At 45.0% G+C, this 22,059-nt stretch overlaps 1 protein-coding gene across 1 annotated transcript in view; it reads left to right on the top strand.

Annotated features, from left to right (window-relative positions):
- Positions 1–14,284: 14,284 nt before the first annotated feature.
- Positions 14,285–22,059, top strand: part of SLC1A1 (solute carrier family 1 member 1) — an 82,327-nt gene continuing 74,552 nt past the window's right edge. The window contains exon 1 of the mRNA XM_060610175.3: positions 14,285–14,575. Within this exon, the coding sequence (XP_060466158.1) occupies positions 14,485–14,575 (91 nt within the window). The 5' untranslated portion in view covers positions 14,285–14,484. The remainder of the gene's footprint in view (positions 14,576–22,059) is intronic.

Below are 22,059 nucleotides of genomic sequence, written 5' to 3'. Positions count from 1 at the left end.
ACCACATTGACAGAAAAAGAGGGAAAATCATATAATTATCACTATAGATGCAAAAAAAGCACAGTTGATATAATTCAGCACCCATTTATTTCTTATTTTTATTTTTTTAACATTTATTTATTTTTGAGACAGAGAGAGACAGAGTATGAATGGAGGAGGGTCCAAGAGAGAGGGAGACACAGAATCTGAAACAGACTCCAGGCTCTGAGCTGTCAGCACAGAGCCCGATGCAGGGCTCAAACTCATGGACAGCAAGATCATGACCTGAGCCGAAGTCGGACGCCCAACCAACTGAGCCACCCAGGCGCCCATCAGCACCCATTTATTAAGAAAACTCTTAGCTAACTAGAAGGAGCTCTCATAATCTGATAAGGAGGAGTTCACATCTTATTTAAGGTAAAATATTTAAAGCTTTCCTCCTAAGACTGGGAAGAAGACATGAATGTCTATGGTCACCATATCTACTCAATGTTTTAACCAGACAAGAAAAGAAATGGAAGAGAAGGGATTTTAAAAAGGCCTAAAATTGTCATTATTTACAAATAACATATTTGTGTATCTAGAAAATAAAAAATAATACATACTTAGTAGAATGAATAAATGAATTTAGCAAGACTGCTGGAAAGAAGATTAATACAGCAAAAATCAATTGTGTTTTCTAGATATCATTAACAACCAATTAGAAAATTTAAAAAAATTAAAGACATCATTTACAATATGAAAAACCTAGTAAAAGATGTACAAGACTTCTACACAAAAAACTCCACTAACTTTTAAAAACTAAGGAAGACCCAAATAAATTAAGGAACATACCAAGGTCATGTAATTAAAGACTGAAAATCCATAAACTTGGTATATTTTAATGATGCCAAATCTCCCTAAAATTGATCTACAAAAAAAATCCCGGAAAGTTTTTCTGTGCATATTCACAAGCTATCTAAACTTTATATGAAAATCCAAAGGATCATTAATAGGTAGGATCATTCCCTTTCGTTTCTTAAAGAGAAATAGTAAGAAAGAGAAGTAGAGTATATCAAATATCCAAGCTGATGATAAAGCTACAATAATTTGGACAGAGTGGGGATTGGTGGAAAGATAGACAAATAGATACATGGAACAAAATAGAGAGTCCAGGGGTGCCTGGGTGGCTCAGTCAGTTAAGCGTCCGACTTTGGCTCAGGTCATGATCTCACGGTTCATGAATTCAAGCCCCACATCAGGCTCTGTGCTGACAGCTCAGAGCCTGGAGCCTGCTTCAGATTCTGTGTCTCCCTTTCTCTCTGCCCCTCCCTGGCTCACCCTCTGTTGCTCTCGCTGTCTCCCAAAAATAAACATTAAAAAAAATAAAAAAATAAAAAAGAGAGAGTCCAGAAACAGATCCTCACATACACAGATACAAAAGTGACACTGACATGCCATGGACAAAGGATGATGTTTTCAATAAATGCTGCTGGATTAACTGGATATCCATACACAGAAAAATGGATCTTGACCTCTGCCCCACACCATTCAAAGTAATGCATTCCAGGAAGATTTTAGATCAAACGAGAGAAGACAATAAAGCTTTAAAAATAGAACATGTAATATCTTCATGCTATTGGGGTGCACAAGGATTTCTTAAACAAAATGCATATTCACCAAATTTCACAATTTTGTTCAACTGGATTATGTTAACATTTTAAAATTCAGGAAAGCAGACGAAATCATTAAGAGAGTAAAAAGGCAAGCCATGGTCAGAAAAGAGGCTTGATGCACATCTATCCAGCAAACGGCTCATATCAACAAAAGAATACAATGGACCACCTGGAGGAAGAGTGAGTGAAGACTTGAACAGATACTTCAAGAAAGAGGAGATATCCAAATGCCCACTAATGATATGAAAAGGTGATGATTCTCATTAGCCACTGGAGAAATGGACAGCAAAGCCACAATTACATGCTCACCAGAGTGGCCAAAATTAACATTTTTAAAAATCTGACAATACTCTCATAGATCAGTTTCCCAGGGAAACATATTCTGGCCCTTTCAAATTTGTATGCAAGGAGGTTTACTAAGGACTGCTCTTGAAAATATCTATAAATTGTGAGGGAAGTAGGATTGGACAGAGGGGAGAATCCTGCAGTACCGCCCTTAGTTAATCTTGCAAGAAACTTTCAAGTTGGGATGGCCCTTGGAAATTGCCTCTACCCCATCACCATCACCACAGCACCATCACAAACACCACAGATCATTGTACGTGCTACTCCCGGCAGAAGGTGCGTGACCTTGGATGTGGAAACACTCTTTGCCTAAGGGAAATTCACAGATGCACCACCACCATCACCAACAGTTAAGCGAATGAGCACTTTGGTCCCAAAGAAAGGTCTAGGTGGAATACCACAGAATTCCCTATAAACATCAAGTATTGGTAAAGATAGAGAACAACTCATCTCTCACACAGTGCGGATGAGAGTATAGTTTGGTACAGACACATTGGAAACCACCTGGAAATATCTAAGAAAGCTGAACATGCATACTCTATGACCAAACACATACATATTGTACCAAAAGACAGGTACCACAATGTGCCAAGCAGCATTATTTATAATGGTCAAAACTGGAAACAACCCAAATGCCTGTCCACAATATAATGGGTAAATAATTGCGGCACAGTCATACAAAGAACACTATTGCTGTCCAAAACAGCACGGATGAATTTCCCAAATGTAATGTGGATTGAAAGAAGCCAGACCCAATAAAGTGTGAGGTGTGATTTTATAATTGCAAAGTTCAAAGACAGAAAATATATGTTAATAGTAGGTAGGATAATAGGTATGTAAAGAGTCATTCTCGTGATATGCCCAGCACAGAGGAAGTCGGACCCAATACAAGTCGATGTCTCCAACTCCGGGTCCTGAAAGATACCAGTAATGTGTATGTGGCATTTCCCCCAGCCAGGATAAAATTTTTACATTCCATCTTCCCTAGGCTTCCCTTTATATTAAAAAAAAATTTTTTTTTTAATGTTTTATTTATTTTTGAGACAGAGAGAGACAGAGCATGAGCAGGGGAGGGGCAGAGAGAGAGGGAGACACAGAATCCGAAGTAGGCTCTAGGCTCTGAGCTGTCAGCACAGAGCCCGATGCAGGGCTTGAACCCACAAACCACGATATCATGACCTGAGCCGAAGTTGGACACTCAACCGACTGAGCCACCCAGGTGCCCTGGCTTCCCTTTATATTTAACCAGAGGAAAGAAGAGATAATAGAAAAGAGCAAGACACTAGAGTTTTTAGTTTGTCATATGTAGTGTTTCTTTACTTCGTCCAATAAAACTGTAAATATCACTGACGTCATTTTACACCTTAAAAATTATTTTTAAGCTGTAAGAGAAATAAAAAAGAAATGTAAATATAGACATTCCCTATATGAATTTATAATTGTATATAAGCATTAGTGGATTAGGAAGTGGGAGGCTGACGTACACGTAAAACACTAAAACGATAATATCAGAAAGCATGTGATATTGCACTCAAAATGATCCATAGGCAGAGATGGAGACAGGACATTGTAAGATGCAGTTTTTTGAAGGGGCTGAGCTTCAGAGATTTAGTTGGAGGGGGTGCAGACTGCTAGTTGCTTGCCCAATAGTCATTTTTTATTTCTTATTTAGTAAAAGAGAAAAACCTGATTTTATTTGAGGCCACAATCTGCACAATCGTCCCCATTTTCCAGCTTTTCTTACAGCTAGATATGACCAGGTAGCCAAGCGCCGTATGGCACATCTAAGCAGAGCACGGGATGGAGCGTCTGGGAATATCCTAAAAGGTAACTGACTCAGGGCGCCTGGCGGGGCTCCATCGGTTAAGCGTCCGGCTTCGGCCCTGATCGTGATCTCATGGTTTGCGGGTTCAAGCCCCATGTCGGGCTCTGTGCTGCCAGCTCAGAGCCTGGAGTCTGCTTTGGATTCTGTGTCTGCCTCTCTTTCTGCCCTTCCCCCACTCACCTGCTGTCTCTCTCTTTCTCTTAAAAATAAACATTTAAAAAAAAATTTTAAGTTAAAGGACTCAATAGAGCAGTGTAACTACTCTGCTTTTCCTCACTTCCTTCCTCCTGCTGTCTGGCATATGATAGCTGGCACTCCAGCAGTCACTTTGGACCATGAGGCTAAGATAGCAGAACAGAGAGGAAGAAGGAGCATGGGATCCCAATGACCATGGAGCTTCAACACAAGCACCAGGCTTTGAACTCCTCCTGAGAGTAAAACAGATGATCTCTACCTCCGGTGTATAGAACTTTCTATTCAGGTATTAAAATAAGGTGTGGACTTAATGGTATGATGGGTCGTACTGGCTCCCAAGAGCCAATTGTTTAATTTTCAGAAACATCTGTGAGTCGGCTGTTAAACACTTCCATTTTAAAAAACAAAGCTATATAGATGTAAAGCTAAATAAATACCCTATTCAAAGGCAATAAATACTCAAAATCTCAGTATGTCCTAATTATTTTTATGGCCTTTTACCATTTTCCATGCCCTTGACGTTATTTACATGTGTCTGTGTGTATGGTAGAAATACTTCATAAGGTGTCACTGTACATCTCTTCCTAACTCCAAATTCCACGATTTCATGTTGGTAGCTTAAAACTGGCCATGATGGAAATCTTTGCCCATGGAACCCAGCAAGTGTTAAAAATCAGGGCTGCTTCTTTTTTTCTTTTTCTCTCCCTTTTGTTTTTTGTCTGGAGAACTTGTTGGGAGACACTTGCCAGCATACTACGAGTGAGGTCAATTCTATCCCTTGTGATATTGTTTGTAATAGTAAAATCCTGGGGGCACCTGGATGGCTCAGTCGGTTAAGCATCTGACTTCAGCTCAGGTCACGATCTCGCGGTCCGTGAGTTCGAGCCCCGTGTCGGGCTCTGGGCTGATGGCTCAGAGCCTGGAGCCTGCTTCCGATTCTGTGTCTCCCTCTCTCTCTGCCCCTCCCCCGTTCATGCTCTATCTCTCTCTGTCTCAAAAATAAATAAACGTTAAAAAAAAATAGTAAAATCCTGGAAACAAACCAAAGGTCTGTCAGTAGGAAGCCTGTTAAAAATCTATGGGTATATCCACACAGTATGGTATTCTGTAGCAGTTCAAAGGAATGAGGAAGACTTCTTTATACCAACAACTACACAAAGGACTATTGAATAGAAAAAGGAATGAGCAAGATCTCTGTATCATAATATCGAGTGGGCAACAGAATAAATGGAGAGGAAGCGAGGCTTAGAAAATGTTACCTTTGTGTAACAAAGGGCAGGAGAATAGAAATATATATATTTGTGTATGTTTTCTAAAAAGAAGCAACTGAAGGATAAACCAAGTATCAGTAGATGTCTACAAAGTGTTCCATAGGTTGAGAGGGAGAGGGGACCGCCAGTAAAATGAGAATTCTCTGATTATGCTGATTTATAGTTTTGACTGAACTATGTAAATGTTTTACAGACTTTACAATGTATTAGATTTTTGAGGGTACCTGGGTGGCTCAGTCAGTTAAGTGTCCAGCTTCAGCTCAGGTCATGATCTCGTGGTTCATGGGTTCAAGCCTCATGTCGGGCTCTGTGCTGACAGCTCGGAGTCTGGAGCCTGCTTCGGATTCTGTGTCTCCCTCTCTCTGCCCCTTCCCTGCTCATGCTCTGTCTCTTTGTCTCTCTCAAAAATAAATAAAAATGTTAAACATTTTTAAGACAATTTTTTTAAAAAATAAAATTTATTAGATTTTTAAAAAAACAACTCCTAAAATTTCAGAACAAATGGAAACCCATGGTCCTAACTGCATATCGAATTGATGTCATAACCACACAGGGAAGATAATTTCTTCAAGTGACTATTACACACAGTAATTTGGCTGCATATATCTCACGGGATATGTTCTAGGGACAAAAAGAACCAGAAGAAATCTTAAGCTGCATTCAGTGGTCTTATTATTAGAAGTAATGTTTATACATGTCTATATTTTACTATTACGTGCACATTATAGGATTAGGAAATCAACACTTGAATTAATGTCTTTAAGAACCAAGATTTTCAAAATAGTGAAAAAAGTGATATGAGTAAATTGAAGAAGTTTAATCAAAACTCTGTAGTGTTACTTTTGAGTTGGCTCACACACATTAGGATGGCTACTATGAAAACAAACAGAGAAACTAACAAGTGTTGGTGAGGATGTGGAGAAACTGGAACCCTTGTACATTGCTGGCAGGAACGTAAAATGATCCAGCTAATATCGGAAACACTATGGCAGTTCCTCAAAATAGGAGACATAGAACTACCACATAGAATTCCACTTCTGATACAGACACAAAAGAATCAAAAATGGGGACTGGAACAGATATTGACACACCCATGTTCACACCAGCATTATTCACAACCCAAGTGTTTATCAGTGGATGAATGGATAAACAAATACAACGGAATATCATTCAGCTGTAAAAAGGAAAGAATTCGGATACATGCCAACACAGATGACCCTTGAGGATGTTACGCTAAGTGAAACAAACCGGTCACAAGAGCACAAACAGCCATAGATACAGAATGTAGAAAGGGGGTTGCCAGGAGCTGGAGGAAAAAGGAGTGGGGAGTTAGTATTTAATGGGTAGAGTTTCACTTTAGGAAAGATGGACAGTGGTAATGGTTGCAGAACAGTGTGAATGCATTTAATGCCACAAAACTGCAAATTTAAGAACATACATTTAATTCATTATGAATAGTTTATGATAATAAAAAAATTGGACAGGAAATATCAGTATGAACTCATGATTTGTCTCTTTCTATGAACTATGTATTCCTGAGTGCTGTCCACTAGAAGGCCCAGAAACACTGAGAACCTGCTAGCAATGAGCGACCCCCATCACCAAGACTGTAATTTCTAAATTCTATTCTCCACAAAAAGGAGCCCGGAACCTTTGGAGAAATGGCTGATTCCAGTTCCAGGGCAGGAGATGTATGAGAAGGTCTTGGGACATTTTGCTGATCCAGAAAATAAGAACACAGGTTCTTGCTAAAGACACAGGAGCCAAAATGAAGGGCTCCCATTAGCCAACGATGGGACAATGTCAGCAAGGACAAGAATCATGACTGTAACCGCCTGAAACCTATAAATCCACCCAAAAACACAAATCCATGTTTTGTTGGGGATGCCTGGGCGGCTCAAGGGGTTAAAGTGTCTGACTCTTGATCTCAGCTCAGGTCATTATCTCACAATTCATGACACTGAGCCCTGTGTCAGGCTCTGCCCTAACAGCACAGAGTCTGCTTGGGATTCTCTCTCTCTCTCTCTCTCTCTCTCTCTCTCTCTCTCCCTCCCTCTGCTTCTTCCCCGCTCGCACATGCGTGCACTCTCTCTCTCAAAAATAAACATTACAAATAAATAAATAAATAAATCTATCTATCTATCTATCTATGCGTTCATAATATCACTGATTAAAAAAACAAGGAAACAAAACATCATCAGTTGCCCTTGGAGGCTGCTAGCATACCAATGCATGATCGAGAAAAACCAATAAAGGGAAAAAATTAACCACAGATCCTGCTTTTTCTGTGCAAACTCTATTTCAGGGTAACCAAGTAGTCGATGAGGTAAAAATTCTTTTTATAGAAGAATTCCAGCAAATGTATTCAGAGGAATGATAGAATTAGAACAAATTAAATAAAATGGTAAGCAACCATCACTAACAGATGCCAAAGCTATATTCAAAAGGTTGATGGTGAATTTATCTCAGATGAATCAGGCTGACATCAGAACCCACTGTTCGTTCGATTTTAGCATTGCCAACTATCAACTCTCTACATCTAACCACTCTCCTAGAGGAAAACAGTGGACACAGAGAAACATGAATTTGCCACCATGAAGAAGCAAACAGCCAAATCCAGAATGTGGGGAATTTTGTAGGACAAATGCCCTAGTCCCTTCGACAAACAAATGAGATGGGAGGAGGGAATCTGTTGTAGAAAAGAGACTTTAAAACATTAACAACCCAATGTAACGTGTGGATGCATTTGGATCCTGGTGTCCAGAGTATTGTCCCTGGTTCCAATTTGCCCTGGGGGCCTTCACGGTTGAAATCTGCAGTTGGGAAGACGTATTCTGCCCCTTCTCTTGGCATCATTAGAGCTGAGGGACATTTACCACAGCCTCCGTCTCTCCTCAGCTGCTGCTAGAAATAAGTAAGCGAGTCTCTGCATCGGGCCAGTTCACATGGGACCTCCCCTCCTCCCCGCTCAAGACTCTGTGGGTCACCTTACACTGTGATGACCAGTCATGGCTCTCAGTTCAGCAGCCCAGCCACCAGGAACCCAGGGTGGCTGGGAACTGAAGCCTCAGATCCTCTCCCTGCCTGACTACCATTCCTCCCACATTTGTGTCGATGTGGCTGCACCCCAGACTGGTAAGGGATAGCCTGGGAGGCAGCCCCCTAATGGGCAGTTAGGGACAGAACTGCCACCCTGTATTCTCTAACATATACCCCCTTCTTGGACAAAGCCTGGAGAGAGAAAACAGCACCAGCACCTCTCTTACTCTCCCTTTGCCCCCGCCCATATCCCTTGACCAAAAAGGGGTGAGAGCTTCTTCTAATGCTCCTATGTATTCATCCTGCTGCAACAGAGTGGCAGCTGCTGTAGGGAACAGGATGTCTCTATTTCCTACACTACAGGAGAATTCTATGAGATGGATCTTCCATGCTGGGGTTTTGGTATTCTTAACGTGGAGATGAAAGAATACGAAACATTCTTTCCCATGATAACAGTCTTTCCAGCTACGTAATCCCACACTTCCCGCAGAAATGGAATGTTAGCACACTTTTTTCTTTAAATTGCTACTGTAACAAATCCTCATCTCCCAAGCATAGCAACACCTTGGCCTAGCAGGGCAAAGAACCTGTGCTCGCACATTAATAACGTTGATATTACTACTCTTACACACACACACACACACACACACACACACACACACACAGATTTAAGTGGAATTAAAATACGCATATTTTAAGTTTCATATTTTTAGGTACACAAATAATAAGTGACTATAGCCTTGTTATAAAAAAACAACTCGCCCACAGTTTTACAACTTACTTTTGCCATTTCAAAACACCTGCATATTTACCATTTTCCCACGTAACTCACTGTTTTCCTGAAATATGCTTTTCAATACCTGAATGGTGTTCCATTGCTAAGGTATCAAATTGATATTAAGTGTATCTGTGCCTACTTAACCAATCTTTAGCCAATTCACTTTACTATCACGTAGTTTGATTGTTTCCCACCGAGCAGGAATGAACAGCCCTTTTTTGGGTGGGGGGAATTTGTAGAGGTAGAATGATTAAGCTAAAGAATTTAAACACTCTTGATGGAAGATGTTACAAACTGCCTAATTATCCTCAGAAAAGTCATAGCATTTTTTAGGTGTACCAGCACCATGGGACACTGTCCATTTCTGCGAACTTTCCCTAAGTTTCCAATTTATAATATTAAAATTACACATTTTAAGATATTTTCTGTTAAAACACCCTTGTTTAGCTGGCAAACAAATACTGACTTAAATTTTCGTTTCCTCGAGTGCTAATGAGATTGAAAATTTGTTCATGTTTCAAATACGTATTGGCCATTTGTATTTGTTACTTCAAATGTTATCTTCAGATGAGGAAATCGAGGTTCGGGGAGGTTAAATGACTTGTTCAAGGACACACAGTTTCTATGTAGCAGATACATTTTTCATATGTAGATATAGAGACACAGAGATAGATATAGATATAGATAAATATAGATTCTAAAGTGAAATAGAATTGTTCTTCCGTTTGCCAGAGTAGGCAATAAAGCCCATGGGCAAAGTTCTGTTGAATTCGGATCTCAAGGACATCTAAATAATATATAAGTCCCTTCAGGCCAGATCGTCTTTATAAAATATTTCTTAGAGAATCGCTGTGACCGTTTAATGAATTACAGTTCTTCTATCTTTTAATTTATAATTGCGAGATGAATTCAATAAGGAAGAGAATGCTAAAAAGGGCATCTGAATATGCTGACAGCATCCTTCTTACTATCCATCAGTCATGAATGGCCGCACAGCCGTAGATGCTGAAAGAGACTCTGGTCCCCATGACCTCCTTCTCCCCATTACCACAGCATGAGGACAAACCAACCAACTGCATATGTTTTATGATGGTAGAATGCAACCAGCATACTATTTCTAGAGTCGATCAGATGCTGGTGCCTTACTTTTTGTCTCTGAATGCTTTTCATTCCCGTCCTGAGTAATATATAAGTCCGTGCTGTCACCTGATGATGTAACCTTGTATGGAAAAGTCAAAGTCTCTTTTCTGTAATAACTAACAAGAGAGTCCACGAGTCAACAAGTAAGGGGAGAAATAAAGAAAGGAACCATAACAATAAAGGAAATGCCCGCGTTACTTAAATGTTAAAAAAAAAAAAAAAAAAAAAAGCACACTGACAAAATGTCATGTATTAAGAAACGGCCAAAGGATTATATCAGCAGGGTGAAGGGATCTGGGGGGAGGGGAGAGATGTTAATACCTATTGGAGGGGGAAAATCCGAACAATTCTTTCTACGTGGCTTTAAGGTCTTACCCCAGGAGAGTGAAGATTTTGTTCCAAGACCTGAGTGGGTCAAGTTCCCCTGGAGGGGAGGACTTACAAGAAAAATGCCTCCTAACTCTTGTCCAATTTGAGATTATTTGTGTCCATGACTATCACAGGCAACGCAAATAAAGAAATAAAACTTACGCCTTAAGGGTCTCCGATCTCCCCCCTCCCCAAAGTGATGCTTCCTATACCTACAGGTGATGATCTTATCTTTGCCTAAAAGAAGGCAAATAAATCACATTAGGAGCCACCAGCAGCAACGGAGAGTGACCTGAAGAGCTTGACCACCGCCCCATAAAATGTAGGTAGCTTGCATGTGAGCACAACACGTCAGGACAGCCTGGTGGCTTCTGGACGTGGACGGATGGATTCCTGAAGATCTTGCAGAAAGTAACTCAAGCGATGTCGCTGTAACAATTCTGTATTTGTTCCTCATCTAAGAGATGATGGTGTCATGCACAGAGTTGGTGTATTCAGCTTGCGCCAGACCGCCTCGTCCACCTTGATTGTCCTCTGACTAAAAGAGAGAACTGAAGGAAGTCACCTAACCTTCTTTTTGCCCCAGATTCCTCAGCTGTAAAACAAAGTCGATGACGACACACGGTATCTCATGTGACTCTTCCTACAGTCCCATGAGGGAACAGTAGTCCCTACTACATCCAGTTGTTGGGAGGATCAAAGGAGTTAATCTGTGCAAAGTGGTTGGAAAGGTGCCTGGTACATGCTAAGTGCATTGTGTCTGCTTACTAATTATTTTTTATTGCCAGCTAAAGTGGAATTTCCATGGAACAATAGCATAAACACAGTTTATAATTTACCCGCTTTGAACTTTTGAGATTCTTGACTTTTATTCTTAATGTAGGAGATTTTTATTATTTCAAAATGAGTGTATATACTTTGGTTTTATTCATCTTTCAACATTTAACTACCTTATTCTAAAAAAATTTTTTTTCTAATGTTTATTCATTTTTGAGAGAGAGACAGAGCAGAGATAGAGCATGAGCAGGGGAGGGGCAGAGAGCGAGGGAGACACAGAATCTGAAACAGGCTCCAGGCTCTGAGCTGTCAGCACAGAGCCCGACGCGGGGCTCGAACTCATGGACCGCGAGATCATGACCTGAGCCGAAGTCGGATGCTTAACCGACTGAGCCACCCAGGCGCCCCAATATTGCACTACTTTAAAACTGTGTAACATACATAAGCATATGTGGCACCTGTGTGGCTCAGTCGGTTAAGCATCTGAGTCTTGACTTCAGTTCAGGGCATGATTTCACGGTTGTGAGATCGAGCCCTGCGTGCACTGGGCTCCACGCTGAGCACAGAGGCTGCTTGGGCTTCTCTCTCTCTCTCTCTCTCTCTCTCTCTCTCCCTCTCTCTCTCTCTCTCTCTGCCCCTTGCCTGCTCATGTTCTCTCTTTCTCTCAAAATAAATAAATACACATTAAAAAATAAGCATAAAGCAAGTATGAGCTGTATAGGCGTTAGGTGTGAAAATGTAGATTGAGAGTCCCTTGCAACTTTAATGGGCAACGACTAGTTATAAATATGCAAGGATTCTCGTGGGTCCAAAGCAGTTCAGGTGTGTTCCTGACAGGCAGGCCACAAAAGAGAGGGAGTGACAGATGCCTGCTCAGGTGGGCTCCAAGCAAAACTAGCGAAGGTACTTGTGCACCAGGCACTAAAGTCTTTCACACACATTGTCTTCAACTCTTACAAGACCCCCACGAGATACAGAGTATTAATGCTTCCATTTTGCAGATGTAGAAACTGAGACCAAAAAAACTTAAGCAACTTGCCCAGAGTTCCCCAGCTTGTAAGTGGTAGTGCTGGGATTCAAACCTAGTTGTTCTTCAATACACCTCAAAAAGTCATGATGTCCAAGAACACCTTTGGTTCTTCCACTGTTTTCTCTCTTGAGGTTCTGTTTATCTCTTAAATACAGCCCTACCCACAAGTGTAACGGGCGAGAGTGTGCTCATGGTAGACGCTTTGGGAAACGCAGAAAGAAAGCAAAAAGATTCGAACAAGGTATTATTCCCACCCGAAGATGACCAGCGTTAAAACTTTAGCATATTTCCTCCTAGACTTTTTTTCTAAGCACTTGATTGTATTTTATAGGTTTGTTTTAGGTAGCTCTGACCAAATTGTATACACAATTTAATCTTCCTTTTCTCCCCCTCATATTATTGTAACCTGGGCTACCTTGTGCAATTAGACATTGCATACACTTCCTTTCTAGAGGCTGCATAAGGCACGACAGCAGGACAGTCCTGTAATATATTTGCCGTTCCTTTCATGTTGGACATCTGAGTATTTCTAGCTTTTTTATTGTGGGATGAATATCGCTGTCCCCTCTTGCTTGATAGTTTCCCTCCTGACGTTTCCTCAGATCCTCCTCAGGCTCACAATGACCTTGATCTCCCTCTATCCTTCCTTGTCTCAAAATGTACTTTCTGGAAAGGAGCTGACAAAGTCATTCATACTAAAGTGTATGTGGCTCATAAAGCTGAATTAGTGTCTCTTCAAGAATGCTTGCATCAATTTCAGCCAAAGGAATGAAGCTCTAATTGTGGGATTTTAGTCATCAGATCACCTAGCCGAGGAGCTCCCCCCCCCCCCCCCATTCAGCGAGTAGACTCCAGAATAACAAAAATGTGCAGGGCTTACTTTATGTTAGGAAAGCTGGCGAGAAGGCAGCCTGGAGCTGCGGAGGTGCTGATGTGGGAAAGGAGAGAAAAGAGTTTGTATGAGTGAGGGTGAAATAATGGGGTAGAAGAAGGAAAGAGAACTCGAAAATTCACTTAGCCTCGCAGAAGACATTTGGCACCACTTACCTGGCTTCTCCATCTCCCCTGTTGGCCTTTCCAGCGCATTTGGCCTTAGGGACGGGCCCGCCCACCGTCTCCCAGCACCGCACGGCCGGGCGCTCAGACCTAGTCACTCTGCCGAGGCTCACAGTTCGGGGGCCTTCGGCGGCCACAGAGCCAGTCAAGTTGTAAGAGGGCCCACTCCAAGCCCTGTGTCCACAGACACTCCAATGGGTGCCTCACCGCCCGCTGCTCAGGAAGGAGAGTTCATGATACGGGCGGGAGCTGGAGGGGGGGGGCGGGGGCAGGTAGAGGTGAGGGTTCCCCACGTCCTGTTCTGCACCCCACTTCACCCCCAGCACCCACCCCCCCCCCCCGCCCCTCCCGCTAGGGGCTTCAGGCTCTCCAGGCTGGGGGCAGATCCTTGGCTCCGGCGGGGAGCAGAGGGGCCCCACTGCGGGCCTCAGTTTCCCTCAACTCTCCCCAGTGGTCAAGGGGGTCGCGGCGCCCAGGGGTCGGCGTGGAGACCTGGGGGGGGCGGGGCTGGGCGGGCGGAGGCGCAAACCACAGTGGCTCCGCCCCTCTGGGCCAGAAGGGGAGGAAACCGTGAATCCGAAAAGCTGGTCTGGCAGGACAGAAAAAGAGAGGGAGGGAGGGAGGGAGAGCGAGAGCGAGAGTCCAGGTGCAGCCTGGGCGGGCGTGGCGCTGCGGGCTCCCCGGGACCCCGGGCGCGCGGCGCTCGCCCCCACGCGCCGCCGGCCCGCCGCCCCTCCCTCCTCCCTCCTCCCTCGCTGGTTGGCCCGCGCGCCGCAGAGCGCGGCGGCGGCAGGAGGAGCCGGGCGCGCCCGACGCGCACGGCCGGCGAGGTGGCCGGGGCTGCGGGCGCGGCGCGCGAGCTCAGGTGGCGGCGACGGTGACAGCGACAGCGACAGCGGCGGCCGCAGCAGCCGGCGCGCACCCGCTCCCCGGCGCGCCCGCGTCCCGCCCCCGCCGCGCCTCCGCCGGTTCCTCGCGCACAATAGCGGCCGCCGCGGCGGCGGCTCCCGGCCCGGGCGCCCGCCATGGGGAAGCCGGCGAGGAAGGGATGCGACTGCAGGCGCTTCCTGAGGAACAACTGGCTGCTGCTGTCCACCGTGGCCGCCGTGGTGCTAGGTGAGCGGCGGGGCGGGTGGGCGGCGCGCGCGCACCCTCCCGCGCCCCCGGCGCCCGGGCCGCGTGCGGGGCCCCACGGGGGCGAGGGGGGCGGGCGAGGCGCCCCCCGGGCCTCGGGGCCGCGCCGGGGCTCCCCCGCGTGCGAGCCGCAGAGCTCCTCGGGGACTCCCGTTTGGGGGCTCCCCGAGCCGCGGGTGCCCGCTTTACCCAAAACGGTCCGAGGGGCTTGGAAGGGGAAGGGGGGCAAGTAGCTCTCGGTTCTTCCCGTTTGGAAGCAAACGTGCTTTATTATGGTTTTAATCCTCTGTGCTTTCCGCGCCCCCCGCCCCCCCCCCCATTTTTTCCTGAACCATGCTGCCGGGACGGGGTTGGAGGGTGGATTACGGTTCTCGGTGGGACTGGAGGAGGCACCTTAACCTCAGGGATGGCCAGGGCCCCGAGGGGAGGGAGGGAGAGGGTGTTGCCGCTCACCCTGGGCCACATTCTTGCGGGAACTCAGGGGGGTGCGGTTATGGCCCCCAGGAGGTCGTTGGGGGAAGAACGATCCGAGAGCCCAGATTCCTCCGTTTCCCACCCTGATATAGCCGGAATAGCCTCCCGGAGCCTCCTTGCTCTCCACATTGCTTTTCTATTGAAAAGAATTTTCAAGTCCTATTTGCTTGTTTTTAAACAAGGGGGTATTAAAATGATTCACTCCTGACAGATAACTGGACTGAGTTGATGTCTGAGCCATTGCTCAGAGGTATGAGTTGTTCCTATTTAGATGATGAATTTCTGCCCATTTGTCTTACAACTTGGGCTCTGGGCTGCTCCCCATCGGGGATGGAGTCTCCTTTCCTCTCTGAGCTCACACAGGTGCAGACACCCAGCAGGTGAGATTCCTTGGAAGTCCCCATCTTCCGTTTGGAAACAGCTGGGTTTGCTGAAGGGGGGGGGGGGGGGGGGCGGGGAACAGCGGCTTCTTCCCCAGGGATGCTTCTGGATATCAGAATATTTGGCACTGTGTCCTCCCACTCTTGATGCCCCTCCCCCAGAAACCTGTGGAAGTTATAGAAACCTCAGAGTCAGATTTGCTCCTCCAGAGCCTTGTGCAAAATCAAGTCAGATTTCTAGTAAAGAAGTAACATCCTGAAATTGCCTTAGCAGAGGCCATTTGTGGGAGGAAAGAAGGAGAGAAGCAAGTCTTTCTTACCTGCTTAATTCTGTTTCCCCCAAGGGCCAAGTGGCTTAGGGGTTTTTAGGGAAGGTTTTTAGGGGCAGGATACTGCCCCCCTACATTTAAATAAGAAACTACAGAGAGAGGGATTTGATTTCCATGCATCCAGATAGATGCAATATCCTTGTGTGTTTTCCTGGTAATAAGAGTCCAGAATTAATTGTTAAACCCTTTTTAAGGATGGTTACTGGATAACCCAAGGCTGGCATTTCCCTCCCAATTCCTTGGGAGAGTGGAATAATCCTGCCTCTTTAGCCGTAGGATTCTCATCTGGTGAAGAAGTGTTGCACATCGCTGTTCAGTGTACCAATTCACTAGAGGGTGGTTTGGAAAGGATTTTGAGCAGTTGTTCCCTGGCCTTCGGAACCCGTTGCATAAATACATCTTCAGTGTCAATAGGGATCACGTGCCCATTTTGCAGATGTGGCCTTTGGCATCAGGGCACTTTCCAACAGTTTTTAATCTGGGTGAGCCCCGGGAGCTTGATTCAGACACTCTTCTGGAGAAAGGGAAACCACCACATAAAATGTTTAAGTGCTCCACTGAGGTCTTTCTGGACTTACTCCTCCAGGAGCAGCACAGGGCAATCCAGAGGGTTTCTGCTCCTGGTCTGAGAAGTGCCAAGCCTAGGGCCACCCCCAGTGTGCCCATCCCTGGAACCCCACCCCCACCCTCCGTCCTGGGATCTTCCTTTTCTTTCTCCAGAGCACTGGGTCTGAGTGCGAATCATACCTCTGTTGGTGTAGTCTGCACTAGCTCAGTTTAACCAGAAAGAAATTCCAGCTAACTTACGACAGTGAGGCTGAGTCCACATATAAACTGAGAGTAAGTTTATTTTTAAAAGTCTTAATTGATACAGAAAATCACAAGCATGGTCGTGTAGCCTCCTTTCTGGACCTTTTTTAAGAAGAAGAAACTGTTAGGGGTGCCTGGGAGGCTCAGTCTGTTAAGTGCCCGACTTGGGCTCAGGTCATGATCTCACGGTTCGTGGGTTTGAGCCCCGCGTCCGGCTTTGTGCTGAGAGCTCAGAGCCTAGAGCCTGCTTCAAAATCTGTGTGTGTGTATGTCTCTCTCTTTGCCCTCCCCCACTTGCACTCAGTCTCTCTCTCAAAACTAAATAAACATTAAAACAATTTTTTTAAAAAAAGAAGAAACTGTTAAATGTATTAACTACCTTGATAGAATGTCCTCTTCTGATTATAGCCATCCAAATGTTTGGTCCCTGCTGTAATTCAGCAGACCTGACACGTTAAGATATTTTGATTATTGAAATGAGGGACGAAAGTTTTTATGAACTAGCTTAAAGCCTCTGGTTTTTCAAGACCTAGGATGTGAGGGGAAATGCAATTAAAGAGCATTCATTTTTTTAAAAAAGAGATGGAAAGGATAAACCATTTTGTTTTGTGCCCCATAGCCTGATTCTCAGTTCACTTAGACAGAAATTCTGAGGGTAGAATTTTTGTGCTCCAAGTGGGAATTCTGTCCAGGCAGAATCACTGTGTGTAAAAACTCTGGGTCAGAGCATTCTGATTCAGGTGATCCAATAATGATCATATCATGTACAGATCTTCCTCCACTTATGATAGGATTAGGTCCCAAATAAGCCCATTGTAAGTTGAAGATATTAAGTATCATAATTCAAAAATGCATTTAATATACCTAACCTACCAAGCGAGCACCGTGGCTTAGGCTAGCCTAGCTTAAATGTGCTCACAACGTTTACCTTAGCCTGCAGTTGGGCAAAATCACCTCACACAAAGCCTATTTTATAATGTAATTTGTTGAACACGGTACTGAAAGTGAAAAACAGTGGTTGTGGGGTACAGAATGGTCGTGAGCGTATCGGTTGTTTATCTCCGTGAAGGCCTCGCCGTCAGAACTGCAGCTTGGCTCCCACTGCCCAGCCCCACGGGGGAGAGAGGATTGTACCACATCTCTCTAGCCCGTGAAAAGATCACAATTCAAAATGTGAAGTCCGATCTCTGCTGAAGAGGCATCACTTCCACACCGATGTAAAGTTGAAAAACCACAAGTGGAATCATCATGAGTCAGGGACCGTGTGTGTAATGTTTTAGATTAAAGCACTCATGAATTGTTCACCCCACTCACAGCATAGAGCTTGATCTTTCTGTCCAGGATGTGCTTTATGTCAGTCATTCGAAACACCTGATTTCCACCTTACGGATTTTCAGGAAAGGAAGTAGATGTTATTTACATGACAGAGCTGGCGAGCTGATTCATGCTGAATAATTTGCTTCAGCGTGCTCAGGAAGCAATCATTTATAGATTGAGATTCCATTGTCTGAAAGGGAGGACAATTCTTTCACGTTATTAGTGATACCCTTGCTCCTTGTCTCCTGCACTAAGCCTCTGGTAGCATACATTTGGCAATGCTAAGTTGAGTCCTGGTAAATGCTCTCTTCCTGCTTCTGTGTGTCTGTGACAGGGCTGGCTGCTGCTCAGGCTGTACCTCACCTGCACAGAGCCTTGTGTGTGGCGATATTCCAGAATGCATATCGTCGTTGATAAAGCTCTTTTGGTCTGGTAGCTACCATGCCTGACGCTGCTGGGCCTTTAATCAGCTCAGCCTGGAATATACCTGCAGCAGCGAACACTTAAACCATTTGTTCACTCAACAGGGACTGTTCTAGGGCCTGGGGCACACCGCACTGAACAAAACAATAAAAACCCCTTTCCTGGTGGAACTTACATTCAAGTGGGGGGAGGTAAATAGAATAAATAGGTTAACTACAACATGGAGTATATTAGATGGTGACAGCACTCTCCAGTAACATAAAGCTGGGAAGGGGTTGCAGTTTTAAATAGGGACACCCCTCCCCCCCCCACCTGTGAAGGTAACAACTGACTGCAGACTAAGAAGAGGTGAAGGAACATGTGCTCCGGTGTCTGGGGAGCATCCTGGCTTGTTTGAAAAAGAACAAGGGGTGGAGTGAGGGAGGGGAGATGGGGAGGCAGGAGGCTAGGAGGGGACAGAGCACTGGGAGACTGTAAGCTCCTCTAAGGACTTTGACTTTTACTGGGAGCTGGGAAGCCATCGAAAGGTTTTGAGCAGAGCTGTGACAGGGTCTGGTTGTATTTTAATCAGCTCGCCCTGGCTGCTGTTTTGACCACAGACTGCAGAGGCAAGGGTGGAAACAGAAGCTGGTTGAGAAGGCTAGTGTGCTTAACCTACTGTGTATTTGACTTATTATACCTCTCTAATCTCATTTCCATCATGGCTGATGAAATATTAGGAAATACTTGTGAAAAAAGTCAATGACATGGGAATGCAAGCTGGTGCAGCCACTCTGGAAAACAGTATGGAAGTTCCTCAAAAAAACAGAAATAGAATTACCCTACGACCTAGCAGTTGCACTACTAGGCATTTATCCACGAGATACAGGTGAGCTGTTTCAAAGGGGCACATGCACCCCCATGTTTATAGCATCAGTATCAACAATAGCCAAAGTAGGGAAAGAGCCCAAATGTCCATCAATGGATGAGTGGATAAAGAAGATGTGGTGTGTGTGTATGTGTGTGTATATATATGTATATATATATACATACATACATATATATGTATACACATACATACACACACACACACACACACACACACACACACACACACACACAATGGAGTATTACTCGGCAATCAAAAAGAATGAAATCTTGCCATTTGCAACTGTGTGGATAGAACCGGAGGGTATTATGCTAAGTGAAATTAGTCAGAGAAAGACAAATATCATATGACTTCACTCATATGAGGACTTTAAGAGACAAAACAGATGAACATAAGGGAAGGGAAGCAAACATAATATAAAAACAGGGAGGGGGACAAAACATAAGAGACTCTTAAATATGGAGAACAGAGGGTTACTGGAGGGGTTGTGGGAGGGGGGATGGGCTAAATGGGTAAGGGGCATTAAGGGATCTACTCCTGAAATCATTGTTGCACTATATGCTAACTAATTTGGATGTAGATTTTAAAAAATTAAGACAGTCAATGACTTTGCAAAAATTGCAACTATAAAGTAGGTATTGCTTATATATATAGGCTTACATAGATATAGTTAGAGGTATAGGTAGAGCTATGAGGAAACTATAAAGATCCCTACATGCAGGTGAGGAAACTGAGACTCAACAGTGGAGGACTTAGTCCTGGTCACCTCTGGCTTGCTCCCCGTCTCCCTGTCATACCTGGTCCTTGCCGGCTCTCCTGGGAATCAGAAGTGTGGCTGAGTGACGTATCAGGTGGAAAATAACCTGCACCGTGCACTTTGGTCTGTATTGTCCTTCTCTCCCCCTGAGACTGGGAAGGGGCAGAAACATGCCTCCAGGACTCCGGGAAGGGCGGGTTGTGCCCTTGGAGGAACACGTGCTCCAGAGGATCTTGCCGGACTCATCAGCTGGGCTGGTGTCTGCTCTGGGCTCAGACCTACTCAGAGCCTCATGCCTCTGTTCATGAGGCTGCCCGGCTATTCCTCCCACTGCAAAGTCTGCCTCTCCTGCCTTTTAACAGAGAGGCTCGGCATGACTGTAGCAGAGGGTGCGACGGAGGAACACGTTCAACAAAAAGAGCAAGCCTGCTGAGGAGGCAGAGCCAGACCCTGGAGGACCTAGAATGCCACGCCAATGAGTTTGGACACGGTCTGAGGGTTAGGTTGGCAAAGACACGATCAGAGCCGTGCTTGAAGAAGATCATTGAGGCAGATGGATGTGCGGAATGGATCCCGGGAAGGTAGCCTTGCAGGTGGGCAGACTACCCAGGGGATTAATGTCCGTGTCCGGCAGGGAGAGAGGGGTCCTGGGCTGCGCAGCAACAATGGGAGTGGAAAAGAAATGACGCTGAACTCTAGATGCTCAGCAGGTTATCCTGATGGAGTATGGCTGAATCTGGTCCTCTAGGGGAAGAAAGTGGCAACCTCTAGCAGGAGAGGGAATCCTAGAAGTGCCACAGGCTTGTTAAGGAACTGTTGTGCTCTCCTCCTGTGCAGAAGGAATATCTGCTGGAGGTGCCTGGGTGGCTCAGTCGGTTGGGCGTCCAGCTCTTGATTTTGGCTCGTCGTGATCCCAGGGTCATGGGATCGAGCCCTGCATTGGGCTCTGTGCTCAGCATGGAACCTGCTTAGGATTCCCTGTCCCTCCCCTGCTTTCTCTCTCTCTCTCTCAAATAAAAAACAAAAAAACCCACAAAAACCAAAAAAAGAAGGAATATCTACTTGTATGTATTATTCTGCAGTTAGAATATATTCTCTCTCTCTCTCTTTTTTTTTTTTTTTGCCTCCTCCACTAATCTGTGAACTTCCTGAACCCATAGCACCTGTGACGATGTCTGGTAGATGCAATACATTTGTTGATTTATTGAACCATTTATGGCCCAGAGAGTAAGACATTGTCCTTGTTTATGGAGTGAATAAATGAGTCCCAAACTTGGTTTGACCCCCATTTCCTCCATAACTTCTCTTCTGCCCACTTTAGCATCCTCCGATCTGCATCAGTGACCCAGATTAACACTGAGTCTACATATGTATCAAGCATGTTAATCTTTTCTTCCTCAAAACTAGGTTTATAGGGGCGCCTGGGTGGCCCAGTTGCTTGAGCATCCAGATGTGGTTCAGGTCATGATCTCCGGTTGTGAGTTCAGGCCCCGCATCAGGCCTGCTGCTGTCAGTGTGGGGCCTGTTTCAGATCCTCTGTCTACCCCCCTGTCTGTCCCTCCCCCACTCTCTCTCCCTCAAAAATAAACATTAAAAAACAAACAAACACTAGATTATAGACCCCTTGAGGGCAGAGTCACTCCTACCACCCCTAACAGACACTGGAAATTGAAATGAGACAGTAAAGTAATGAAACTCACGCTTGAGAGCTATGTAAGAAAGTGTACCTGATACTTAAACTCTCTGGGCCTTTGTTTCTTTTTTTTTTCTTTTTTAATTTTTTTTTAACATTTATTTTTGAGACAGAGAGAGACAGAGCGTGAACAGGGGAGGGGCAGAGAGAGAGGGAGACACAGAATTGGAAGCAGGCTCCAGGCTCTGAGCCATCAGCCCAGAGCCCGACGCGGGGCTCAAACTCACGGACCGCGAGATCGCGAGATCGTGACCTGAGCTGAAGTCGGACGCTCAACCAACTGAGCCACCCAGGTGCCCCATGGGCCTTTGTTTCTTATCAGAAAGAAGAGGGGTTCAGATGAGGCAGAGGAGAAAGGATTTCATGCACGTGCCAGCTCCCCTTTATAGATAGTAGACTGCCGTGTGTGATATGA

This window comes from Panthera onca, chromosome D4 (genome assembly GCF_046562875.1).
Source record: "Panthera onca isolate mPanOnc1 chromosome D4, mPanOnc1 haplotype 2, whole genome shotgun sequence".
Classification (NCBI taxonomy): domain Eukaryota; kingdom Metazoa; phylum Chordata; class Mammalia; order Carnivora; family Felidae; genus Panthera; species Panthera onca.
Note: the sequence above shows the minus strand (reverse complement) of the source record. Positions and strands in the feature narration are given on the sequence as shown.